General features: G+C 33.6%; 2 protein-coding genes across 3 annotated transcripts in view; both read right to left on the reverse strand.

Moving 5' to 3' along the window:
- The window catches only part of LOC143225304 (uncharacterized), a 520,157-nt gene that overhangs the window by 411,112 nt on the left and 87,421 nt on the right, over positions 1–21,624 (reverse strand). The gene's annotated exons all lie outside the window — the stretch shown is intronic.
- Positions 10,097–16,781, reverse strand: LOC143227093 (uncharacterized). The gene is made up of 5 exons (XM_076458621.1): positions 16,644–16,781; positions 15,396–15,472; positions 12,827–12,921; positions 11,501–11,636; positions 10,097–10,247 (listed from the first exon to the last, which is right to left on the reverse strand). The coding sequence occupies exons 1-4, from the start codon at positions 16,732–16,734 to the stop codon at positions 11,552–11,554; spliced, it is 348 nt and encodes a 115-aa protein (XP_076314736.1). The 5' UTR covers positions 16,735–16,781; the 3' UTR covers positions 10,097–10,247; positions 11,501–11,551.

Genomic DNA, 21,624 nt, shown 5'->3' on the forward strand with positions numbered 1-21,624 from the left:
TAGCGGTTTCTTTGATGATATGGTTAAACATTTATGTAAAAGGTAAAGTTTTTACTATAAATTTTCCTAGAATGAATGAACATTGTTGAGCTTTATAGTACGATTTTTCCCTTTAAACTTGTAAACATTATTTATGCTTTATTGCACAGGTAGTCTTTTATTACTAATGAGCAGTATTTGAGCATGACGTCGATAAGTTGAAAATGTAGCATATCTTGTCAGCCAATATTTCCTAAACTAAATTACTTCTAAAGACAGTAGAATACAAAAATAATCGCACGCCAAGCAGCACCTACAGCTATTATTGTTATTTTCATTGGTTTTAGTGAGCAAAAATATTTAGTATCGCTTCTCAACAGCGTGGTTGTTTTTTGGCAATTTTTGTGGTAAGTTATTCTGCAATGAAGTACATGAAGATGTTATTGATGTTCGTCAATATCTGTTTTTATTTTGTTTTCGTTAGCCTTTGTTATTGTAACTTTGCTTGTATGTCGGTTGTTTGTGCGCCTTGATAGTAGTTTTGTATTTCATTAAAACGATTTGCACTGTTTCTTTGGTGGATACAAGATATAGGAGAAAACAAGTTAGATATGTACAAATACTAAATGATGTCTGTTAAATAAAACGTTAACCTGAATTGAAGTAATTTGCAGAACCAAGACAAAAACAGTTACGTCTAATGAAACAACATCAAACATCATCAGAAGTAAGAAAAGTATTTTAACGGTAATCAAGACTGTCAGAACTTAACAGTGTTCGACGTTTATAAAAACGTGTCCCTAAACTTATGTAATATCTTTACCAGAAGAATACATACAGTCGTCAGTAAACGTTGTAGTTCAAATACAGGCCACGAAAAGCAGCCTCAGGTGATCAGTTGGGTATCCTTGTTGTAAGCGGATTTCTTTTCCCCCCTTATCCAAAGTAGAAAAGAAATTACAATCGCTCAGAAAAATAAGATTTAAAGCATACGATGTTCCGATAAATAAAATATTGTTACGATCCTAGTAAAGCTATACGAGGGCTCTCTGCGCTAGCTGTTCCTAATTTAGCAGTGTAAAACTAAAGGAAAGGCAGCTATTCATCATCTCTCACCGCAAACTCATGGATTACTCTTTTGCCAACGAGTAATGGGATTAAATATAACTGCCACACAGCTGTAAAGGCGAGTATATTTGGTGTGACCAGGATTGATCGTGATTTTCATTACTTCACTCAAGAAATTCAATTCGTTAAACTTCGTAATATTCTATGTCAATATATTGGTTGTAAGTGCTTTTTGTATCTACTGAAATGGCTGTTTTACAATTACTTTAATCGTGACATATGTCTCAGTACAGTCTCTGCCTTTTTATGATTAATGTTATATTTTCTTAATGTAATGTGCACTGCTTAGCACGAATTAATAATAAATTATTTCCAGCATAGTTTGTTATTCCAAGTTTACTTTCTTTCAAGGGGTTATTCTATCTCCCTGTGGTATTTCAGATTCCCAGAAAGAAGTTCTCGGTTTTCGTAAGTTTGTGTGTTTCCCGATGGATGTAACATTAACAGTTTGTCCATAAAAAATAAGGTAGAACACGAACGTTGGCAAAAGGAAACAGTTTTCATTGGCATTTTACACAACAAAACCAAACAAGTTTATGAGAGGATAAGGCTGGAGGTCATGCTTGGCCCAGGTATTAACGTATCGTATTATAGATCCTAGTTTCTACGTTTCACGCCCTATTGCCGTAAAAATAAATATGTAATAATAAATCATGTTATAAAATTTTGTTATCCGAATACAGAAGTCAGCGATTTGACACATGGTAGTGGTGGGATTATGAGTAAATGTTTTCTTTAGTCTAAAACATTAAAATTTGTGACGGCTTACCCTAATAACAACAATGATAAACGTATAAACCTAGATATTAGATTTCAATGTCCACAATGACAATAACTCGAATAACTCTTTATATAGGTTTGATGTTTTTTTTTGTTTTTTTTTTAATTTCGCGCAAAGCTATTCGAGGGCTTGTGAGAGCATTATACAAGTGACAGTTCATTCCTTAGTCAAACATCATGATAAAATCCAAAGTTGCCAAATGGCCGCCCTGTCTCGGGCTAATAATTTAACATTAATTGTTAAGTATAGTTGAATATTATGGTTTAAAAACTTCGCTGTTTGGCCTGTGTATGACATCTATTACATTTTAGTTGTGTACACAAATGAATAAAAACTAGGATGTTTGAAATGTTTTCTAGAGGATGTATCTCAACTCAGGATGTAACTCAAAATACATATTGTCCACAGAAATAAAAGATAACGTCTTTATCTGAAAATGTTGTGATAACTTCCTTCTTCCTGTCACTATAAAACAAAGTAATCATTTAAACAATTTAACGAATTTAATCATAGAAGACAAAACATCTAATCAAAATGGCTGAAAGTTTGTAAAGACACTCGTTATCATGTGATCGTTTTCATGCACTTATTGCTGTGGAAATAAATAAACATACACTGGCTTCTCTGTTTAGTTCGATAAAACTAAAAAATCGCGGATAACAGAAACAACGGATAATCAAGACACTAATATCTCTCTCTAATTAGCACACTGTTTAACCTAAATTAAAAAAAATCAATATATTTTAGATTCTTGTTTTAAATTATAATCATTTTACTGTAATTTAATCGAAGTACCATAAAAAAAAAACTATAAAAGTCGCTGTAATCATGATTGCTAAGTGTTTGTCGGTCAGTCAGTTGGTTGTGCTCGATTTCTCCGTATTTTGTGAGTTACACGAGTCCAATTTCATTTTTATCTTATTTTTGCCTGCTCCGTTTAAGTTTGATTTAATCGATAACAAAGACAGAAAAAGCTATTAAATTCCTGCACTTTTATTACTATAGACACGGATCTGCATTCGTACCCCATCAACGCCTCAGAAAAATAAGCCAAATATTTGTGCAAATCTATACTGGGGAATTATTACGAAAAACGTCTTGTTAAAACAGATTGAAGATACCAGTTATCTGTAGGGAAGAGGACAATGTGTATTTTCGTGACACCCAACACAAACTAAACATGCATATGTGGTTAAATGACACCAGCCGTTCAGTATAGAATAACTTAACAACTGAAGTTAAGTGAGATCTTTAAATGTGTATTTTGTATACACTATGTTTTAAATAACCAATTAAATAAAGTTAACCAAATATTTTATATTTCTGTCTTTATAGTTATAACTTGTTTCCAATTTCCTTTTCGCTACACGTACACCAACGACTTTTATTAAAAGGATTAAATAAAGATAGATGCAGACTTTCTATACCCATTTTACATAAGCCATTTGTGAACGAGCAGTGTAGCTATGAATAAAGTGAGAGCTGAAGAAACTCCTACTCAGGAAGAGTATCACAAAAAGGGAAGCGATATTTCCAGGCATTCTTATGTAGTCCTTAATAATGTTGCTTAAGCTCATGACGTACGTAAAGTAACATGTAGAATTATACATGGTCTTTTACTTACGATAAATATTTTATTTGCTTGCTTTCGGCCTCATCAGACAACAATGTACTGAGCGATAAGCGTTCGTTAGGTGTGGAATTGGCCAAGTGGTGAGGGCGCTCGAGTCTTAATCTGATGGTCGCAGGTTCAGTTCGTTGTCTCACTAAACATGTTCGCCTTTTCAAGCATGGGGCGCTATAATGTTTTAGTTAATCCCACTAATCGTTAGTAAAAAAGCAACTCAAGAGTTGGAGGTGGGTTGTAATGACTAGCTGACTTCGATCTAGTCTTACATTGCTAAGTTAGGGACGGCTAGCGCAGATGGCTCTCATAGGCTTTTAGCTAAATTAAAAAAAAAAACACAAATTTCGTCTTATGCAAATTATAAATGATTTTTATATTAGATTATCCAATAAGTAATGTCCGAAAAGTTAATACAGAAAGTTCATCATCATTTTTGTCTTTGTAGAAAGCTATAACGACTAAAATATGTAGGACGTGTATAAAAATGTTCAGACAAATAAAAGAAACTAAAATAACTCCACTTTTTCAGATCATTAATCCAATATACCCTTGTGAAGACGTTTGTGTATGAGGAGCACATTAGGCATATAATGCTTTATGAGTTTAAAAAGGGAAATGGTATAGCAAACACTACATGAAACATTCAAGATGTTTATGGTGCAGAGCCTCTCAATGAAAGAAAATGTCGAAGATGGTTTCAGAAGTACAGATCAAGTGCCTAAAGCTTAAGTGATGGTCCACGCTCAAGTCGTCCTGCTAAGTTTAGTAATTACTTACTGCTGGCTGCACTTGATTAAGACTGTGCTGTAACAGTTGAAGAACTAGCAGAAAAGCTTAATTTAATCCATTCAACAGTTCACCGTCATCTGCAACAGCTTGAAAAGGTGCCAAAACTTGGAAATGGGTCTCTCATAATTTGATAAAAGACAGTCTAAGAGCAAACGTGGACAATTGCACTTCTCATGAACGTAACTCATCTTATTTGATAATTTTAGTGACTGAAGATGAAAAATGGATATTTTATAGAAACGTTAGGCATCGCAAATCAAGCGTTAAATAGACCTCCATCCTAGGAAAGTCTTGTTAAGCGTTTGGTGGGATATTGTTGGTGTGATCCACTTTGATTTGCTCCCACTCAATGTAAAGACTACATCAGATTTATATTGTCAACATTTATAGCGTTTCAATGTTGCACTGAAAGAAAAGAGACCTGCTTTTATCAATCATGAAGGTGTTTAGTTACACCAAGATAATGCACGGCCCCATACAGCAAGGATCACATCTGCAGAATGAAGAGCTAGACTGGGAAAAACTTCCACATCCTCTTTATTCTCCAGGACTTGCCTGATCTAATTATCATATGTTCCAAAGTTTGCAGAACTATCTTGATGGAAAAAGAGCTTGATACGCATGAAGGTGTCAAAACTCTCCTCTCTACATTCTTTTTCTTCAAACCTCAATAATTTTATAGAAATGACATTCAGAAGCTTGCGAATCGTTGGCAGGAAGTAATTAATAATAATGGAACATACATTATTGATTAAATAACATTAAAATGATTTGATATCATTTATCTTTTTCTAAACTTAAAATGTGACATAACTTAAGGGACGACCTGATATTTTGTATATGTAATAAAAGTGTTTGTATATACACTGCCGGCCAAAGTCGTAAGGCCAATTAACATAGAGAACAAAGATGCAATTTTGCGTTGATAGGCTCAACCACTTATTTGAGTGGAGCTTTGAAAGATGAAAACAAGATAAAAGAAAATAAAAAGAACAAAAAAAAAACGTTTTTAGCATTTAAGTGTAAAAATGTGAACACTATAAAATTAGCCTAAATAGTAGCTGGTCAAAACTTTAAGACTATACTAAAACAAAGCGTTAGTCGATAAACACTTAACAAAATTTAGTAATTTGTGATCAAGCATTAGCGTTGTCAATATCCATGTGTTACATTGGACAAAAACATGGCAAAGGCTGAAAACTTGACAGAGTTTGAACATAAAAGAAGGTCTCACTCAACGTGCCATCACTGGTGAGATTTGGCGTAGTAAAACTGTTGTTGCAAATTTTTAAACGACTCTGAGGAATACGGAACGAAAATTTAAAGTGGTCCTGCGTTGAGTAGGAGGATTCGACGGGCTGTAAAGCAAGACACCAGTTAATTGTCGAACCAGATTGAAGACCTTAGCTACGCAGAATGCAGCTCAAGAACAATAAGATGGCATATACGAAAGAAAGGCTTTAAAAATCGTAAACGTCTTCAAAGGCCACACCTCCTTCCACACCACGAAACAGCTCGGTTAAACTTTGCTGAGAAGCACAAAACATCAGACGAAGAAAAGTGGACAAAGGTTTTATTCTCTGACGAGAAAAAATTAACCTGTATGGTCCATATGGCTTCCAACGTTACTGGCACGATAAAGACATCCTACCGACGACATTTTCTACACGACACAGTGGAGGAGGTTCCATCATGATCTGGGGTGCTTTCTTCTTCCATGAATCAATGGAGCTTCAGGTTATATAGGGGCGTCAAACAGCAGCTGGCTACATAGGGTCATCAAGCTGCTCTCTCCAATATGCCTTATTGACTGAAGGCCCTCGCTTGTGTGGAACTGACTGTAGCTTTCAGCAGGACAACGCTGCAATCAACAATGCCCGCAGGACAAAGAACTTTTTATGGCGAATAACGTGTTTCTTTTGGACTAGCCAGCGTGTTCACCCGAATTGAACCCCATTGAAAATGTTTGGGTTGGATGGCAAGGGAAGTCAATAGAAATGGACACAATTCCGAACAGTGCATGATATTCGTAAAGCCATCTTCACCACCTTTAATAACGTTCCATCAGTCTTCTGCAAACTCTTATATCTACTATGTCAAAGCGAATGTTTGAAATTATTCGCCATGATGGCCATGCAACTCACCACTGAGACCCCTTTTAGGCATTTCCTACCCTGTCTATGACTTCTTTTTGATATGGTCTTAAACTTTTGACTAGCTAGTATTTAAGCTAATTTCATAGTGTTCACATAGTGTTTCCCTATTAAATGCTATTTTTTATTTTTATTTTCCCTTTTCTTATTTTCATCTTTCGAAGCTCAATTCAAATGAGTGGTTGAGTCTAACAACACAAAATGCATATATTTTCTTTATGTTCATTGGCATTAAGATTTTGGCCAACAGTGTAGGTATCTAGGCAACAATCGTAATATCAACTGACATTTATTAGTTAATGCAGGAAATTATGATGAACGTATATAAATATGATAATATTGTCTGTTTTATGTCCATGTAACTACTTTGCAGGATTTGATTAGATCTTCAACAAAATTAGTATGGAAATCATTAGGAGTATACACAAATTTTCAGTTTTTCATTTTACATTTTGGGTTTTTTGGGCTGTTTTCGTGTTTTTTAACAAGTACTCATCTCTGATATAAAGATTTATTGGGTCCATGAAGATATACATACAAATTTTTAATTTATCATTTTGCCGTTACGGTGAGTGTTTTCATATCTCTACCTCGCCTTATATGGATGGACCTTCATCAAGATTGGTATGAAGGTTCATTTTATTTGTGGGGAGATACATATGAACTTTCACTTTTTCATTTAGCATTTTACGATTTTCATAGTCAATTTTGCACGTTTTTTACCGCTACTTCATCCCTTCTTGATGGAACTATATCACATTTGGAATGAAAGGATTTGGGTCTATGTGGAAATAGTAAGGCAGTATATTAAGAATGTATTGTTTAGAAATGTAATAAGCCTAATACTCTTTGAAACAACAAGAAAATTTCCGCTAATGAAATGACACTACAATATTACAATTGAACCAATGTTTCTGTCTTGTTACAGTGTCATATTTATACTGAATTTGTGAGGTTTTCATACAGAATGTGGTTCAGAGAGTTGTTAAGCTGAACTTCTTTCTAGCTAGTTTTGTTTGCTTTTTATTGTCAAATTCAGTTATATCCTGTTACTGCCAGTCAAGAACATTCCTAATTGTAACCTTGTTCAAATTAGGATTTAGTGAGTAATGTATTGTTGTGGTTATTTACTTAATACCTGTAGGTTAAAACCTGAAGTATGTATTCTGATAGTGACTTGTCAAAAGGTAGCACCATTTGAAATCTACAAATAATTTCCTAAAACCTACTGGAAGAAAGTAAGCCAATGTGAACTATGCAAAAAATATTCGCTCAAGCAAGATAAGTTAAAGGTATGAAGCTTTGTATCTCACTCCCTGACGATGTACTTAGTTTGTTACAGATTCTTCATTTAGTTTCTACATCTTTGTCCAATACCTTTCTTTCATTTACTATGGTCAGAAAATATTTTTAGCATTACTCTATAGTTTAATATATTCATCAAACACTCTGTTTATGATATCTCTGCAGTTAACCTATAAAGTTAATTCAATTCATCTGGATATACCACACCGTTCTTATCTCTCTCTTCTGTAGTTCCAAGTTTTGAAATAATTATCATTTCTGAAAATCTCTGGTCATCAATCGCTTTATATTTGTCAAATGAATTTGTTATTAAATCTATTAATTTTACATAAGATTTTAAAAACAAAATATTTCATGTAAAAGTTAATTTCAGACCTCCAAAAGTCACTTAAAAATCCTATTACTATAACTTCCATTTCTGTGAAATTCATTGCTGTTGTTTTAAACCAGTTGTTTTGGACATGACAGGTTTTAAGTTCTTAGAGCAAAAGACAGCACAATCAGTATGCAAATCATGCTAATACAATGTGGGACTGTGGTATGCCCGCAGAAAAGTATTAAAAAGTAGTTGCAATGCGTTCTATCTTTTTTTTTTTTTGTAATTATTGGTTTGTTTTGAATTTTGTGCAAAGCTCCACGAAGACTATCTGCGCTAGCTGTCCCTACATTTAAAGTGTAAGACGAGAGGGAAGGCAGCTATTCATCACCACCCACCTCTAACTCGTGGATTATTCTTTTACCAACGAACAGTTGGATTGACTGTCACATTATAACGCCCTCACGGCAGAAAGGTCTAGCATGTTTGATATGACGGGGATTCGAATCCGCGACCTTCGGATTACAAGTCGAGTGCTAGGCCGTTTGTAATTACTGTCTAGACGCTGTAATAAAGATTGATTATTTTAATGTTCTCTGTTTCTCAGATTTATGTGGATTAGAAATTAGAACGTGAATAAAAGCTGATATTTATTTTACTTTATTTTCCACAAAAAATGAATTTAATATTAGCATTTTAAGTGTTACATTCCTACACTTTTTTATAAAAACATTTTTATTAAAGAACATGTACAAGGTAACTTTCTTTTTTTGTGTAGCAAATGTATAAGTCAATATTAAGAATGTTTATTTTCATTAGTCATGTTACTTGCCATAATTGCACATATTAAAGTAGGTTTTTATATTTCAATTTTAACGATTTTAGGTTTGATTTGCACATATTGTATTAAGTTGTTTTTTTTTTAGTTTGAGCCTCAACATAGTTTATAGTTAGAAATTCCTTTTCATTTTCAGTTGTTATATAAGTACGTCTCCATGCTTCTGACGTTAAGGTAATTTTCAAGTACAAAACGTGTAAATATAGTTTTAATTATTTACCCCGGTGCGTTTGATTGTTTGTTTTTGAATTTGGCGCAAACCTACACGAGGGCTATCTGCGTTAGCTGTCCCTAATTTAACAGTGTTAGAGTAGAAGGAAGGAAACTAGTTTTCAGCACTTACCGCCAACTCTTGAGCTACTCGTTTACCAACGAATAGTGAGATTGACCGTCACATTATACCTCACTCACGGATTAAAGGTCGACCATGTTTGGTACGACGAGGATTCGAACTCGCGACCCTCAGATTACGAGTCGAACACCCCGGTACGTCATCTGTAGGTTTACAGACTAAGAATGTTAGAACTGAGGTTTAGATTCTCTGCAGTCATAAAAAGGTTTAAAATAATTATTTTCTAATAGTAAAAATATTTCCATATAAAAGTGTTGTACAAATCACAATGTTAAAAACCACACACGTTTATTGGTAAAATCCTATTATAGTCAGGGTATAACATTTTTTTTTCAAATAAAGTTTAGGATAGTGTTCTAAATGTTATTAATGTTATTAATTACCAAAATAATTTTACTTAATTCTTGATACTTCATTCGAAACCACGACCCTTGGATTATGAGTCAAATACCTTAACATGTCGGGCTGTTTTCTCAGTTTATCAGCTGATCGATTAAATTTCAAGTTTAATTTTTATTGTATTAGTTTATAATCCACTACGAGATCGATGTCGTGCCATTGGTTTATTACTTTATCTGTTTAACACAGTAATATTATATGTTTTATACGTATAAGTCGAAGAAATCAATTTTTAGAATTTAAGCTAATTTTTGACTTCTAATATGTATTTGTATCTCAGCTCTTTTTTTGGCTTTGTGCTTGACAACAAAGAAGTTCTTCATTAAAATGTGACAGTTATTGTCATTGTTCGTTCCATTTTATCAATATTACACTGTATTCATTGTTCAATCACAACTTATATTTGATAAATTATTACAAACTCAACAGTTGTGTTGCTTTATGAAAGTTTTATTTTCTAGATGAAGGTATTACAGTTAAATAAATACAAAAAGAAGGAAACCAAGACAGACTTAAGATATTGTATTACAGGTAAAATATAGAAACTGGTCCTTGTCAGCAGTTGAGTGATCCGTTTAGACTGTAAATGTAAATAATATTAAATTAATTAAATATTATTATTTACTAAAGTTAACAATTAACTTCAAGAAAACTCTAACATTTTATAAAATGTACCAGTCAAATAATTTGACAAAACAATAACCAATGTTCTAAAATAAAGACAAAACATACTTTTTGAATTACGTAAATTAATATATCTCACAATAATAGCCATGGAAAAGAAAAAAATTAAAAGTTGTCTTTCATGTCCAAAACACCTAGAACTTCCAACGTCTCATAATAATTTATCTGAAGTCTAGTGAACTTGAAGGTTCAAAACGAAAGTTATTTGTATCATTTTATATAAACACCTGGTGTAATTACAATTCTGACTGGGTTCTCGAGAAGGTATCAGTAAATTTATAACAGTTAAAAGTGTAAGTACCTTTTTGTTGAACAATACGGTGTCATGTTTCGTTTTTCAACTGGTAACAATAAGTAAGAAATATATGACTAGGTATTGCATTTTCATTAGAAGAAGGGAATAAAGCTGTAGAGACGTTGATGTATTCTGAAGATCGCTGGTATTAGAACTTTAATTAAAATAAAGTACGAAACAACATTTCGACTTACTTTGTTTTAATTACAGTTTTAATACACATACCAATCGTCTTTAGAACAAATTTTTACTTTGCATGTGTTTTTCGTCATCATGAATGTAATGTATTTTGGTATTAGTCATTTAAAAAATACATTTTGATGAAATTAGAAAGTTTGAGATGTATGAAATGAAAACAGTGAAGAAATTTAACAACCTAATTTAATTGAAATGGTGATATTTAGTTGCATATTTCAAATGTAATGTGTTTTATCAGTCCATTTAAGGAAATGTCGATTTCTGTGTAATGTGTTTTGGCCTCCTTAAAACAAAATCCAAAGTTGAAAAGCTTAATGAATAACCACATACGTTCAAAATATTAAGAAATTCGTAAAATAATAGAATCTCTAAAGCACTAGTCTGTGTTACACAGAAAATGAATATTAACGTAAAATGAAACAAATTAATTAATAAATAAATTTACATTATGCATTTAATTGTGATAATATTTTCTAAATACACTGAAACTTGTGATGCAATAATAATTAATTAATTAATAATTTAAGGTCTAATCGTTAATTTTAAATGTTATTTTAAATAATCATGTTTATACACTTTTCAACAAAGATAAAGGTTCAAGTTCAGAAATAGTTGTTTAAGTATAATTAACATATTGGAATATTTTATCAACTTACGTCCTCGGAAACAGATAAAATTTTCTATCCTCACGGACTTCTACAAATTTCTCATTTCCTTGAAGGAATTGCCGTTGTTGTTTTTAATGTATTTGTGTTGTCTTTAGTAGTTAATATTGGTATTGCTTTTATTATCCTGCATATATAGAGAAATTGTACCTAACTTCATTAAAGATATCACAATATTGAAAATTTCAACAAACATGAAATGTATTTGTTAACAGCTTCACGTTCATCCATCTCCAATAATGTACGATGTGACTAATTTGTTGTAAATTTCGCCCTACATGCAATTTCTGAGATAAGGTCCAACCACGACTACTTTATACTGTTTCCTGAGATAGTTATGTTCTACTTTATTTCAAGCACGTCTTATATTTATACTTATAATTGTATATCCAGTTTTCCAATAGAACAGCTATAGTTTATTTTGTGGTTATTTGATTTCATTTTATTTCTTAACTCTACGTTCAATTATCAGTCGGTCAGTTGGAAGATGAGCATTAAGACTAAGAGCTTATAACGTTTAAATCTGGAGTTCGATTCACTGTGAAGAACAATAGAAACCCTAATAATATTTGTTGTAGATCATGTACCTGGGTACAAGGTTTATCATTATAATACCACAGTTATATTTTTATTATAAAATTACTAATCAAGTGGAGTTAGATAAATGGTTAATTTTTAAAACGTATTTCAAACATCGACATCACAAAATCATAAAAACACTAGCAAATGTAAAGATTATTTCTGGTTAGAAAGATACGAGTAGTTAATTTTTACATATATCACAGGCAGATCTCTACATTAACAAAGAACTTATCATATTTGTGAAATAAAACAATTATTGTAAAATATAATCTTAATTTAGGTTTCAATTGATCTAAACCAACAGAGTATCGAGTTTGTTTTCCAGAATAACAAGGACTAAATTGAACAAGACATGGACCTGAACCTTTAGTTGAAGCTACATCTATGTTAGGTCGAAATTCTTGTGCGATGTCAGCCTCACATTTTATTCGAAGTGCTGTAGTTAAGTTGGATAAAACATCCACGTAGTTAGCCAATCATTTGTTGGATAATTCTCATCATCACATTATAGCTTGTACCCTAGAATCTTTTTTTTTTTTACAGCAGTGTATTTTGTTTAATATTTTTAATTTTAATGTGCTTTGTTTTGAATTTAAAAAAAAAATATAGTTATAACGAAAATATATATCGACAGATGGAGACAGATAGATAGATTTAAATATATACAAAATCCTTAGTTAGATTACCCACGATTAGATTAAACACAAACTGATATCATAGTAAATCACGACTTACTCTGTTTTTCTTTTTGCTTTGCACCTCTTATTCAAGACCCTTTCCAACTTACGACAAAACTTTGAATTTTTCAAACGTCTGACTGTACCTAGAAACTTGATGAAAATTATGTTTTGATACATCAAATTTTACATAACAATCTGCAACTTTAACTTCATAATATTTAAGTGCTATATTTCTGCCTCAGGAATTGTATACTTGTCCTAAATTGTATTAGAAAGTGTTTGAAAATATGATTACACTATGTAACACAAATGTTGTTCCTGGATAGTATGTGTTATTTCTTCATTGCTTATGTTGTAAAAGTGCAGAAAATGGTCATTATTCTCTTTAAACTTTGCTTTAGTGATCTGGATAATGACATTCAGAAATTAATTCAAGGTCTGAATAAAGAAACATATGAAACAAGATTCACATGTATTTATACTAAAGTTATACCAATTGAACAAAAATGTTTAGAAGTGAGTAGTTTTTTTTTTGAGAGTTGCGACTTTAATATAAATCACGTTCACGTATCATCCCACAAATATAGTCTCCCATCATGTTTTCTTTATACACTCGTTGGTAACGGCGTTCAAAGTCCAGTATATCTTAGTGGAAGCACTCGCCTGTATCCTCTGAGTATGCTCCCATGGTTTCATTGAACTTATCAAGATGAGCGTCAAGGTTATGGACTTTCATGGACATCCTGCAGCTCATTTTGACGTTGTCTTCACGAGAGCCTCAACCCGTTTCACATAATTTTCGGCCTTTTGACTTCCCAAGAAGCCTTTTACCACCGCTGCAAAGACAAATCTGCCCAACCTATTTTATCCTTCCTACTGATCATTTTGGGGAATTATGTGCACTTTAGGATCTTCTTTACTTGTGGTCCATTGAAGACAGCAGCTATGACCTTTGCCTCAAACAACTTAGGAAAGAAGTCTAGAAGGTAGTTGAAGGCTGCAGAATCCTTATCAAAAGCTGTGATAATTTGTTTCATAAGACTCAATTTTATGTGCAATGGTGGGAACAACATCTTTTGGAGATCCACTAGTGGCTCACACTTGACTTTGTGCCTCCCTACAGTGAACTCAGTTCGTTGTGGCCAGTTCTTCCTTTTGTAGTACGCTGTGGTTTCCCTGCTGTCCCAAAGGCAAAGAGAACAGGAAAACTTGGTAAAGGTTTCTTAGAGACCCATCAGGAATGCCACCATTTTCAAGCCTTCGATAACCTCCCAGCCATACTCATAATACTTCAAGGCAGATGCTGTTACAGAGTACTTTTTTGCTATTGTCGTGATATGTTAGCCACATACATAGCAGAATGCATCTGGAGAATGCTTGCAGCTTCCTGATGCCATCTCTGGTGAAATCAAATAGGTCTATGTTTTCACTTAGGCAGCTTAAACTCAACTAAAGTGGTGAGCCCCTGTATATATATTACTATGAAAAGTTCTATACAATTCTAAAAGGTTCTTGAAAGTTCTCGTAAGTTCTACTACATTCTTAAATTCTTGTAAGTTCGAGAAAATTCTCTATCAGCTAATCAGCACTGAAGTTATCTGGAATGTTTTGGAAAGTGGGTAAATTTGAAAAATTCTCTACCCAGGACACAAGAGCAAAGTTTGAATAGGGAAAAAAATGATCTTTTTCATTTACTTTAGGTATAAGCAATTGGGAAATAACACCTTCTGCCCACGAACAAGGAAAAGTGAAAATTTTGTTCATAGTGTTATTTTTTGTTTGTTTACAATCAACTTTATGTTTATTTAGACATATACTACTGTTTATAAATTAATAGTGTGCTACATTCATGAACTAGAAAATGATAAACTTAAACTACATCAAGAAATAAAGAATAAAGTGAACACTATATAGTTATAGATCTGCGAGTTATGTCTGAATATAACAATATGAAAAAATATATTCATAAATAATTTTAGGTATCTAAAACTGTACATGAAAGAAATTCTTTCAACCACTTTAAATTTTTCTAAAATAATAATAAAAATCTAAAGTGTTTTAACGTAACAAATTCAAATTTAAAGGTTTAATGAATAATTTTCCCGATTGTTTTTTTTTTTTAATTTCGCACAAAGCTACTCGAGAGCTATCGGTGCTAGCCGTCCCTAATTTTGCAGTGTAAGATTAGAGAGAAGGCAGCTAGTCATCACCACCCACCGCCAACTCTTGGGCTACTCTTTTACCAATGAAAAGTGGGATTGATGGGAACATTATAACGCCCCCACGACTGAAAGGACGAGCATGTTTGGCGCGACATGGATGCGAACCCGCGACCCTCAGATTACGATTCGTACGCCTTAACACGCTTGGCCATGCCGGGCTTTCCCGATTGATAAATTATGAATAAAGAAAAAATTAAAATACTATTCTGCAATACTTAGCATCCTTCATTATTGGGTGAAACTACCCCTAATTATCACATTTAAAATTTGTCAATAAAATTGAAAATTATCAAGAAGAATTTTCAATGAAGGAAAGATAAAATAGAGCTAGCAGATTCACGTTAGTAAACTTTATCAAAATTATAATGCAAAATAAGTAGTCACACTGAGACAAACACTTACCCACTCTGGCATTCTACCCAAAATATTTTTGGTGTACTCCTTTTCATTCAGATTTTTACGATTCTCTTCATATATCTCTGCATAAGATAAACATGTTTGATTTACGTAGAGATAATACATAGTGCCCATACATTATTCACCCCATTATAGACCTTTATAAATTCATTTTCGGAGCTATCTTAAAACGGTTTGAGGCATTTAATAACACAACTCGAGAAATGTTTTCTTTATTTCGCAAAACATCCATCTATGGGCACAATGGCGACAGTGAAGAAGAAAGTGATGTATGTGCTGTGGATGTGGGAAATCAAATTACCGAGACTGCTTGAAGTGTATGTAGGCTGCACCTCAGCTTGAGGATATGTAGCCCTATGTGTTCATTCAGCACGATGGGCACGGCCACACTAGGGATTAGATGTGCACAGGTTCCTCAATGAAAAGTTTTTCATTGGATTAAAAGAGGTGGACCTATTCCGTGGCCACCTCATTCCCCAAATATCACGCCTCTTGGTTTTTTTGTGCGGCTACATAGAGAACAAAGTGTATGCAAAGAAGGTTAATAATATCACAGATTTAAGACACCGGATTGAAGGGACTTTATTTTCCATCACGCAAAACATGCTTCTTAATGTTTGGAACGAAATCATCTACCGCCTTAATGTTTTTCGTGTTACCAATGGGACTGACGTGGAAGTTTAAGGAATTTTTGACTGAACTGTAGCAGTTTACTTAATTAAAATAAATTTTCTTCAACTGTGTTATTAATTGCCGCAAATCGTTTTAAGATAGCTTTTATAATAGAAAATTTATAAAGGCTTATAATAAGATGAATATTCTATAAAAACCCTTATTTTTCTGATGTTATGAATCAGCTTAGGATAAAACTCTTTATTAAATAAAAAGAAATCATCAGATTTATACCTTATAACAGGTTATAAAATATAGTTAAGTGTGAAACTAATGTGTAACAACGATAAGGATGCCTGTTTCAATTTTCAAAACTGACTCTCAACTCTTCCGAACCAATGAAAATCGCATTATTATATTAGGATAATTTCAATCCTTTTTCTGAAGTATAGTAATGTAGTTGTGTATATTATGAAGAATTGCTCGAATAATGTCTTATTCTACATTACTAATGGTACATTTTTCTATTCAGTACTTAGAAAAATGAAAATAGAACATTTACTTTAGTAATAATATTAACTTAATATTTTATAGATCAATCAGGTGTGAACGGTAACTTACCATTGCTCTGCAACGAAACTGCACCGCTAGCGTCTACGTTCATTATTATCAGAATTACGAGCACAACCAGAGCTGCAAATAGAACTTTCATGTTGAGTGTTCAAAATTTTTTTGTTTTCATGAACATTTCAGGCGAGAAACACCTTTTTTATACCAGTCATTTAACACAAAATTGAACTAATTTTTAATTACCCTATAATTAAAAGAGCTTTGCTGATGTTTTCACCAATCGTTGCGTTACTCTTTTATGATTGGAGGAAACTACGTTTAGTTACAACTAATAACGGACAATTATACAAACAAATACACCTCCTCCCATACAATAAGATCACGTGACTCAAACTGTTTCCATGTAATTTCAATCCTTGTGGATGCTTCACTCTGTTATATTTCGTTATACATATTACAGGCTAGAAGAGTTGTTTGTAGATACGTCCAATGGGGGAAAATATAATACAGGTTGATAATGCGTGTAATTGAAACTCACGAATTATAAAAAAAATATTAAAATTAAACATTTCTGAAGATAGCGTTTACTGAAGAAATGGTACTTTAAACTTTAAAACAAAATCAAATTAAATTGTTTTTGTGTAGCTACTAATGCACTTGCGAAAATAGTCACGACTTAGATTTGATACTTCTTTGTGATTCATCTCCTTTTCATCTTTCTTATATTTATAATATATCTGACATTTAGTTCCTTACACAACTATATTATACTATACAATTATATATGTAATTTTGAAACATATTAAATAAGTGTGTATGAAAGTGTATAAAAAATAACCTCCTTTGCGAGTTGGATGAACTGTTAACCCACCGGACTTTATAAAGGTTATATATATTTCTATATACACTGCTGGTCAAAATCTTAAGACCAATGAGCATAAAGAAAAAATACGCATTTTGCGTTGATAGAATCAACCACTTATTTGAGTAGAGCTTCGAAAGATGAAAATAAGAAAATATTTTTTTTTAAATAAGCATTTAATAGGGAAAATGCGAACACTATGAAATTAGGTTAGATGCTAGCTGGTCAAAAGTTTAAGACCATATCAAAAAGAAGTCCTAGACAGGGTAGAAAAACCTAAAAGGGGTCTCAGTAGTGAGTTGCACGGCCGTCATGGGGAATAATTTCAAACATTCGCTTTGGCATGGTCGATATAAGCGTTTGCAGAAGACTGGCTTGAATGTTATTCGAAGTGGTGAAGATGGTTCACGAAGATCATGCACTGTATGAAATTAACGTCAATTTGTAAAGACTATCTTCGCCATCTAATCCCAAACATTTTAGTGTGGTTCAGTTCGGGCGAACACGCTGGCTGGTCCAAAAGAATCACGTTATTCGCCGTGAAAAGTCCTTTGTCCTGCGGGCATTGTGGATTGCAGCGTTGTCCTGCTGAAAGATCCAGTAATTTCTACACAAGCGAGGGCTTTAAGTCAATAATGATGCTCTCTCCTTGTAGACAGTTGCTGTTTGGAGCCCACATATATCCTGATGCTCCATTGTTCCATGGAAGGAGAGAGCACTCCAGATCATGATGGAACCTCCTCCACTGTGTCGTGAATTTGTCTCTGGTGTGATATCCTTATCGTGACAATAACGTTGGAAACCATCTGAACCTTTTAGGTTAAATTGTTCTCATCAGAGAACAAAACCTTCTTCGTCTTTTCTACGTACCATGTTTGGTGCTTCTCAGCAAAGTTTAACCGAGCTTTTTCGTGGTGTGAAACGAGGCTTGGTCTTCAAAGACGTTTGCGGTTTTTAAAGCCTTTCTCTTGTAGATACCGTCTTATTGTTCTTGAGCTGCAGTTTGTGTCCGTAAGGACCATAATGTGGTTCGACGATTGACTGGTGTCTTGCCGGATAACCAGTTGAATTCTCCTGCTTAATGCCAGCTATATTTTCTTGGACGGACCACATGAAATTCTCGTTCCGTATCCCTGAAGATCTGTTATGAAATTTGCAACAGCAGTTTAACTGCGCCCACTCTCACCAGCGATGGCACGTTAAGAGAGACCTTGCTATTGCAGTTCGACAATCGTGCCACGTTCAAATTTTGTCATTTTTTTAACCTTTGCCATGTGTTTACCCAATGTAACACAAGAGATATCAGTGGGAGATGTTGACAACGCTAATGCTTGGACACAAATGTCTAAATTTCGTTACGTGTTTATCGATTAACGCTTCGTTACAGTATGGTCTTGAACTTTTCATCATCCAGTATATAGGTTAATTTCGAAGTATTTACATTTTCCCTATTAAATGCTAAAAGGTCGGTGGGCTCAGCAGATGGCTTGATGTGGCTTTGCTTTAAGAAATCACAAACACACACACAGAAGCTAACATTTTCTTTCTCTTTTCTTATTTTCATCTTTCGAAGCGCTACTCAAGTAAGTGGTTGAGTCTAATAACGCAAAATGCATATTTTTTTCTTTATGTTCATTGGCCTAAAGATTTTGGCCAGTCATGTATAAAACACATTTAACAGTCAAAAATTAAAACTGTTGCATTTAGTTGTCAACTTTACAACAAGGAATATTTGGCAATGCAAGATGGTTAGACTATTTGACATGTGATATTGAAGTCACTCGTTCCAATCTATATTATATCAACCAAATTCTCCCTTTATAATTTTTTTCTTTCTAATACATTAGTTTCAGAATAAATTTTGTAGTACACTTAGCAATCTTATTTCAGTCCCCGCTTTTCTACAGCTTCATAGCACATTATTTATTATTCGCTTCATACCTTTAGAATAAATATTATTTTAACTACTGATTATGAAATGCTGGGAAAATACTGGTTTATTTAACTCAAGACAGAAACATTACGTGTGGCAGTGTAGAATTAATAACATGTATTTAATTGTGTTATTAATATAATGGTTGTAGGAGTTAATGTTAACACACTTATTAAACATTACATAAGTTTAGAAGGAACATGATTGATTTGGTTTGACTTTCGCGCAAAGAGACACGATGGCTATTTGCGTTAGCCGTCCCGAATGTAGTAGTGTAAAACTGGAGAGAAAGCAGATAGTCATTACAACCCACTAAAAGCTCTCGGGATACCCTTGTACGAAGAAAAAGTAAGATTGACCGAAACGTTATAAAGAACTCACTTATGAAAGGGCGAGCATGAGAAGGGAGGTACGTAAATGAAAGTTTGTTTGCTCGTTGTTAAGCACAAGACTACACAGTGGTCTGAAAATCGGAAGTTTTTAGCATTCAGACTGCATAGCTCCTGGAAGCATCGATTATAGATTGTAAGATGAAACATTATTGAACTAGAACACAAATTTGCGAAATATGGATCTGTACCTAATCTATCATTGATTTTCTATGTACGATATTAGAGATATCCTGTTAAATTCCAATGCTCTGTCCACGTGTTTCATGATAAAATATTTTCGATTACGCTTGAAATTCCATACCGTGTATTAATATGCCACGATACCAAGTTTAAAGTTTATATTCAGAGCAGGTTTTGTATTTTGCATTGGAGCTTCTGTATCGACCATGTTACTACCTAGGGTAGAAGTACTTTAATCCTCTTTTTGGTTCAGAACTTTCTAAATAACACGTTTCATGAGTCAGTGTACCATTTGTTGCTTTAACATAATAACAGCTTATAGATAATTCCATTCCAGAGCTCGTCGCGTATATTCAGCAAGTTTTGGAGTACAAGTGTTCGTGTGCTTCATGTACGGAGACGCTACTATGTAAATTAACTACAATTCCAACGGGATATTAAGTAGTCATGCACTCTCTCTTTCACAATCTCCTTGACCTATATCGTTTCGGTATATGATAATTTTGACATTAACTTTCATATCACTTAAAATACAAATAACTGTGTACGCCTACTGATAGTGGACAAAAACAGAATTACCTGTACAATTGAGGGACACCAATAAAATTAAATACAGAGGAAACCATCAGGTGTTGCTCCTCTGATAATTAAGCAAATAACGTTACAGCATGCATAGTGGTCATGTCTAAGAATGCTGGTCAGGGCTGGTTGCCTATAATAACGACTAACATGGCTGAAAAAGGAAACACCATTAACTTTGAAAGAAGAGTGCTTGTTAGAGCGCGTTTGGTGGAAGCTTCAGTGATCAAGACAGCTCAATTTGCTGATGTTTCGCAAAAAAGATGTCAAAGGTGATGTCAGCATGGTGCTATGAGGTAAAGACATAATCTGAAATTCATAAAAGTAAGCGGAAGCGCATACACGAGGATCACGATGTCCAAGCATTAATTAGAACTACAAGAAAAAACAGATGAGCCACAGAGATGACATGTCCGAAAATTTCGGTATAGAGTAAGAGAATCTAGTTTAATCAAAAATGATTACCCAGAACTGCAAAGAACAGGATACAATAATGTGATGATGAATAAACCGTTCATCACACTTCGCAATGGACGATTGCGCATCCAGTGATATAAAAAAAAAACAGACTGTGGTTTAATCTGTAGAAATTTCATATGGTCATATGAATTCTTCTTCTTCGTGTTATTGACAAATAGACGAATACATATGCAGCACCAATCTAAAACCCCTAAACCTATGAGTGCTTAGTTCCAACTAAGTAGGGTTCTCGTGATTCCATAATGTTGTGAGGTTATTTTCCTAGAATGATTAGGTGCATTCATCTCCCAAGAAAATGGCAATGGCAGTTGTTACTCATGTAACTGAGTGATCATCTTCATCCCATGTAATGAGCTACTTATCTGTGGGGGACCAGTAAGGACAAGTGGTTTGGGCGCTCGACTTCTAATCTGAAGGTCACGGGTTTGATTCCCGACACACCCAAAAATACTCACCCTTTCAGCGGTATGTGTGTTATAACGTTACAGTCAGTCCCACTACTTTGCTAAAAACGTTGAAACTTATACGAACATAATAGTTCTTATGGATATTAGTTGGAAAGTTGCTATTTTAAAAGAACCAGTTTTGATGACATGCTTTGATGAT

This window comes from Tachypleus tridentatus, chromosome 9 (genome assembly GCF_004210375.1).
Source record: "Tachypleus tridentatus isolate NWPU-2018 chromosome 9, ASM421037v1, whole genome shotgun sequence".
NCBI classification, from domain to species: Eukaryota; Metazoa; Arthropoda; class Merostomata; order Xiphosura; family Limulidae; genus Tachypleus; species Tachypleus tridentatus.